This window comes from Orbicella franksi, chromosome 5, assembly GCF_964199315.1.
Source record: "Orbicella franksi chromosome 5, jaOrbFran1.1, whole genome shotgun sequence".
Classification (NCBI taxonomy): domain Eukaryota; kingdom Metazoa; phylum Cnidaria; class Anthozoa; order Scleractinia; family Merulinidae; genus Orbicella; species Orbicella franksi.
The window spans coordinates 5,669,344-5,676,103 of NC_138149.1; the positions used below are offsets into that span (position 1 = coordinate 5,669,344).

The following is a 6,760-nucleotide window of genomic DNA, read 5'->3' on the forward strand; positions in this document are numbered from 1 at the left end:
TGCAAGATTAGTAGCAATTGTGGTAAAAATCAATTTTCCCTGACCAAACAAATACAAAATTTTAGATAAAGTAGCAGCTTCTAGTCTCAACTTAGAACTGTCCTTTCCACTCTGATATGTTTTCAACAAATTTTCCTTCTTCATTTAGGGAAAAATATCGTGGAGCTCACAATGACCCAAAATGTTTTCTTCCGACCTTCAATGGTATTAAATCAGCCGTGTTAAATTTTTATTTCAATTTTTCCCTGACTTTTCTTCAAAATGTCAATTTTCATGACTCAAAAAAGCATTCCTTGACTTTTCCCTGACCTTGACAAATTTTTCTTTCCCTGACCATTTCTTGATCTGTGTCAGCCCTGCAATCCTCGAATAAATGCCCGAGGCGCTTCTTTCAAAATTAGGAGAAGATGGAGGGTGCTTATTCAAGGGGGGTGTTCAATCGAGGGGGCGCTTGTTAAATTTTTCCCAAATTGTGGCCTGACATGATCATTTTTTAATACATCATCTGCACATGAACAGCAACATAAGCTGTTTAATAACATAAAAAGCTGATCCTAAAGTTTAAAATATTAATTGTGGCACCATTAGCACTTGTAACTTTTTTACAAACCTAACGTGGTCACAAACTGAAAAAATGTACAAATCTAATACTACACAACGAAACTTTACATCCTTTGTTGTCTTATTACTTGTCCACAAAATCGGGGGAGGGGAGGGAGGTGCTCATTTGCGGGGGGGCACTTATTTTAAATTTTGGCTGATAGGAGGGGCGCTTATTTGACAGGGGTGCTTACTCGAGGGGGGGGGGGGGGGCAAATTCAAGGATTTCTGGTATGCAAAGTTCTCAATTTTTTTTGTCAAAACTAGTGCCATAGGTAAACTTAGGAGTAAATTAGGGAGCAGCATTTCAATACTGCATGGAAATCAGAACACAACACTAACACTAAAAAGTCACCAAGCTCAGTACCAAAGCCTGACTTACTCTGGATCTGATGGTTCTTCTCCTGGGATTGACGGTCCTTTTGATACACCCCTCTATAAAAGATGAAGAGAACTGATTTGATTTTAAAGTAACTCATGAGCTGTCCACAATATTTGAGATGGCATTTGCAATGAACGTTCTTCCTGATGTAGAGTTAGAACAGTAAGACCAGCAGCTACACCTCCTAAAAATTGCCTCACAGCTCTCTTGACTGACTGACGGAATAACAATTAATAATAATAATTATTGTTCAGGGTATAATCTGCACTGGGTGTTGGCAGCATTTCAGTGGTATATACATGTAGACAAAGACCTCCAATATGGCACAAAGGCATGCTCTCGTGCTCATTCAGGAATATTCAATTCTTGTTTTCTGAGAGTGAAGCTCAGTGGAAACTTTGAACTGTGAGGAAGATATGATGTATAAGGACAATAATTTAAACAATAACTTACAATTGTTGTAAAAATAAGCTTAGATATTTTCCCTCACTCATAACCTTGAACAGTACGTACTACTGTGACATTAATAACCTTTCAACTATTTTTTTGCAATACACAAAATCTTTTGAAAACTGAGGAATATCACTTGGATGTTCCCCAGTTTTAGCTGGGGTATATATATTCAGTCACATGACTAATCTCGTTCCCAGAGCCCACGTGTCTTTTGGTCAGCACCTGACCAAAAGACATGTGGGCTCTGGGAACGAGATTGTCACATGACACATTTAGACCAATACCGGTCCCATGTGATAAAAAATGTTTGATGGTTTATAACTATGGAAAAGCCAAAAGTACACTGAGGCTTCAAAGCCCTGCTGGCGTTTCGAATGCTTGCTTGTCTGTTGAAAACATCCAGTCCAGTGACGGATCCAGACCTTGAGATAAGGGGGGAGGGGAGGGGGGTGTTTGCTTGCCCTGCCCGCCTGCCAGCTTTTCTTCCTTCCGCGATTTTTTTTTACCCAATATAAGGGTGGCGGGCTCCCGAGCCCCTCCCCTAGATCTGCCACTGCAGTCCTATTCTTGGGGATGACAATCATACATGTACGAATGTAAAAGACAAATGTTGAAAACTGAACTGGGTCGGGTCACTTGGGAAAACCATGGGTAATTTCGACTGGGTCATGCGACGCGTTTACACTAGTCATAATGGATTTGTTAATTAAGCTACATTTAGTAGGAACCTCGCAAAATTCCTAGGTTACGTTGAATCATTTGTGCAGCAATGACACGACGAGATATTTTTATTCCTAACAACGTATGGCGATCAAATGACGAGGTCTTAAAAGAAACTAGTTTTGTAAATCTCATATGTAAATTAATGGGTATTAAAACGCGGTATTTCCTGATCAAGATGATCGATTCTTACATGCATGCGCGCTACACCGTCCCGTAAAACACAAAATTTGTTAATCAAAGCTCACTTACGAAGTCAAACATGAACAGAAGCACGACTATCAGCCCAAACACCATCACCACCGCAAACACTCCCAGATCATTAACAGACAAATGTGAAGGAAACATCTTCTCTGTTCTCGAACCAATCTACTCAAAGTTAGCAACTCTCTTTCATCGATTCCAAAACGCTTTGCTCCACACCCTCTGCCCCAGACTTGTCGAGCGATCGTTTTGCGCGGGATCTGGACCCAACCCCAAGAAAGCCGCCAAACTGTAATGCTTTCATTACGCCAAAAATTCCACCATATATCCGAATCTGACTATCGTATAAAAGGTCTGAATGAATTTCGTCCAAAAGGGCTGAAACGATAGCACACGTTGGAGCTTCGTGTCATTTTATACCGTTCGGGAAGACAGTTGTGTAAGCAACGAGAGACTACACAAGTGAGTGAGTGAGTGAGTGAGTGAGTGAGTGAGTGAGAACTTTATTTAAGTGTCAAATAATCTTATAGCCTGGAAATAATACAACATACTAATTAGGGGACACTGCTAAAAAACTATACTAATACTAATATTAATACAATAAAAAAATAAATGACTTGAAGGGCATTATGTGCAGCATAGGATGCAGCCCTTACCGCCGGTGTCCATTAAGCGAGTTATATCCCTTTTGCGAATATAGTTTGTAAAAACCTGCAGTGTCTTGGCTGATCTGTCAACCATAGACAGTTTGCCCCATAATTTGGGTCCTACATAACGCAGAGAGTGCTTCCCATAAGTAACAGTGTTGTATCTAGGAGTAGAAAAATCTGATTGTCTTAGGTTGTATGCGGAAATATGCTCGTTCAGTAAAAATGTTACAGATGCTATTAGGACATAGTCTACGTTTAACTTTACACATGAGAATACAGATGTCTTGTAAACGCCTGTTCACTGGAGTTGGCAACTTGGCTCTCTCCAGTAGCTGAGTATAGCTGGCATGCTTGTCCTTGTAAACGGCCCTCAAGCCCCTTTCCTGTAGTCGTTCAAGTTTACGTGCATCGCTAGCTCTGCAAAAGTGCCACACTAGGTGACAATAAGTAAGGTAAGGTAGTACAGCTGACTTGTATAACTGAAGAGTTAACACAAGGAAAACGTTTGTATGACACTTAATGAAGGTCGTCATAAAGACTTCAAAAGAATTCAAAAGCCACGTTATATCCTTTACAGACCAACGTTGCCGCACAGAAAAGGATTTGCAGGTGTTAAGCTTTGACACTGCCAACTTAGCCTGTGAACAGGCTCCCGATTGTGTTATAGGGAAAGGAAAAAACAGGCGGGCAGAGAAAGCCGAGAGTGGTCTGGAGATGCACTGAAAATCCCACCCCGCCAGACTCGCTTCGCTCGCCCTATGTTATTTTTTTTCGCGCTCGTCGGGAGCCTGTTCACTTACAGACGGTGAAAACTCTCCCAGATTATCCAAGAGCCTCATGGCCGGATACAGACCGAATCTCCCGGTCTCCCGTACGAGTTTATATAGCCTGCGAGCAGGCTCACTTGTTGTTTGGGTAGCGTATCGCGGGCAAGGGCGGCGGAGCCGCAACCGCGAGCCGGCAAACCCGCCGAGAAGAATGGGGCCCCATTCTTCTCGTCAGCTTCGCCGGCTCGCGGTTGTGGCTCCGCCGTCCTTGCCCGCGATACGTTACCCAAACAACAAGTGAGCCTGCTCGCAGGCTAGGGTTTATACCACTTTTATTTTCGTAGGAAAATTATTGGAATAATTAATATTATGATTAATGGTGTCAAAAGCTTGAGCTAAGTCGAGAAAAACAACGGTTGTGACAAGGCCATTGTCGATGTTGAAGTACCTACCATTGATTGCCAGCCGAGCGTCAAGCAAAGCTGTGGCGGTTGAATGTAAGGATCGAAATCCTGATTGCTATTTGTTTAGTAATTTGTTATCCGAAAGGCTTAAACAGAGTTGGTTGTAAACAAGCCTTTCCATAATTTTAGAAATAGAAGATAGAATGGAAATTGGACGAAGATTGTTAGGATTTGTTTTACTGTTGCCCTTGTGGAGTGGAAAAGCCTTCGCAATTTTCAAGTCACTAGGAATATAACCACTAGCGATAGAATTGTTGAAAAGCAAACAAAGGGGCTCGGCAAAAATATCCGCTACAACCCTGAGATATGTGTTTGGAATGCGATCGAGATCGACAGATTTATTAGTGACCAATTTTGAGGAGATTCAACACATCAGTCGGATTAATACAGGTTAATTGAAAGCGGATAAAGCTGGGGTTATGAAAAGATTAAAAGCCTTGGTAGTGCTTGGAAGTTTTGAGGCTAGATGAGGCCCGATATTCGTGAAGTGGTAATTTAGGAAATCAGCAGTTTCGTCTTGATTGTTGATACAATGTATTTCATCGACTTTAATTTCGTTGATAATAGAGTCCTTTTGTGATCTACCTGCAATTGAATCAATTGTTTTCCAAATTTCTTTGGGATTACTTGAGTTTTCAGAGAATTTAGCGTTGCAGAAGCATTTTTTTTTTTTGAATTTTTAATCTCTCTGTTAGCTTGGTTTCTAAGCGATACCGAAGTATCTACCCAAGATCTGAATGTCATGAATTTCCTTTTGGGTATGTGAATCCCACACAGATGGTCTCTTACTAATAAATAACAAGAGTTTTTCTTAAAGGTGTTCGGGGCAACGACGCAGGTTCCTTCTGATAAATCCGACAGTAAAAGTAAGTAAAGTAAAACTTTATTTAGCCAGCGGGTTAGCCTTCGTGATAATGCTAGTAACATACAATTAACGAATAGTAAACTTGATCGAGGTCCGTAGAGTTCCACTCCTAAATATATAGTTTTGTTTACGGTGTTTATTTATAGTGCATTTCTCCTTTGCGCGGGACCTCCCCCGATTTTTTTCTCTTTGGACTCATTGAAGAACGCCGTCTGATTATTGACTTCATTAGGAACCTAGGAAACTTAGGCCCGGCCATCCACACTACACCGGAGCAGTTTAATAACGTAACAATCACTGATCGTTTTATATTTTGTTTGAGGAAGTCTCGGCCAGGGAAATCACGTGGTTCTTCCTGATCCCATCGTGTTCGAAAAGGTCCGTTTTAAAATGTTTTCAGTCCACAGGAAAACTCAAAGCCGGCGTTTTCAAATTCCTCCGGTTTGAAGAGCCGAAAAGCTCCCTTTTCGTGACGGATTACTTTGGTCGGTACGCCTAACCGTAGAAATAAAACTGTATGGGTTTTTAAATTCCTCCGACGTAGTGTGGACGGAGTCTGGAGCAAACCACGACGTCAATGAGCACCACCAAACAAAGGTTTAATGAGCAAAAGAAAGGCTGTACAAGTGTATTCAGTAAACCTTTGCACATTTCATAGCTGTACTCTGCAAAACAACAACGCAAAATGACCGCGAACGCGAACGATGAGTCGAACTGCTAATTTTTCGTTTTTCCATTTACAATTGAACGCCGTCATTACATATTTAGCCTGAGCGAGGTTTTAGAGCCATAGGCATCCTGGAAAAATTCAATTTTACAAGGCGTTGTCCTCGACGTCGCCGTCGTCATTGTTAAGATCCCTATATTTGCATCTCGGATGATGTAACGTCGGCACAGTTGTTTAACGTGGGGTCTGTCATCCTTAGTGGCTGCTTTGTGCTTTGCTCATGTTTTATCCCAAGACCAATCGAGCGCGGATGAGAGTATCGTGTAAACACCGTAAAAAAAATCACATAAATTGCAGCTCTTTGCCATGATTCTTTTTAATTCAGCGATTGAGTTGTCGAGCTTTTTCCCTCCTGCTGAAACAATCTCGTTTACGTTATTTCGCCGATGCAGTACCTTTTCGTCTTCCTCATTACTACACGGCAATCGTTAGCATCTTCTTCAGTATAGCTTATCGCTTTGAAGACTTCAAGGCCATCGCCATCAACAACGTCCTTGAACATGGCGAGTTAATACTCGGGGCTTTCCCGCTCCAAACCAAATATTTCTCTTTCCATAGCTTTCAGTCGCCACTTAATTGACCTCAACTCTAAATGTTGCGGAGACAATGATATCTGGTGGAATAACATTGAAAATTGTGCTGCTTAAGGCGGCGAGGCAGCTGAAGTTTTCGCTAACTCGTAGGCATTCGTAGACGATAGACGCTGTCCTCGAATTAGAACTACGCTTTCGCTGCAACGTGTAATATTAGATGGCAGAGAGAACATTAAACGAACGTCATCAATCAAGGCTTAATCTGGCTACTGTAACTCAAGATACACAAGGTGAACGCGTATTTTAATATATATTTGTATGTAGAGCATAAATTACAAAGCCGTTACAGAATATCAGAGCGTGCATGTAAAGAATGTTTGGCAAATTAGCATATT

The 6,760-nt window shown here is 41.4% G+C and overlaps 1 protein-coding gene across 1 annotated transcript in view; it reads right to left on the reverse strand.

The window, feature by feature from the left end:
• The window catches only part of LOC145488680 (cytochrome P450 20A1-like), a 14,098-nt gene extending 11,438 nt beyond the window's left edge, over positions 1–2,660 (reverse strand). Inside the window, exons 1-2 of the mRNA XM_081467602.1 lie at positions 2,408–2,660; positions 983–1,035 (exon numbers count right to left, since the gene is read on the reverse strand). Coding sequence (XP_081323728.1) covers positions 983–1,035; positions 2,408–2,503 — 149 coding nt within the window. The 5' untranslated portion in view covers positions 2,504–2,660. The remainder of the gene's footprint in view (positions 1–982; positions 1,036–2,407) is intronic.
• Positions 2,661–6,760: the final 4,100 nt, after the last annotated feature.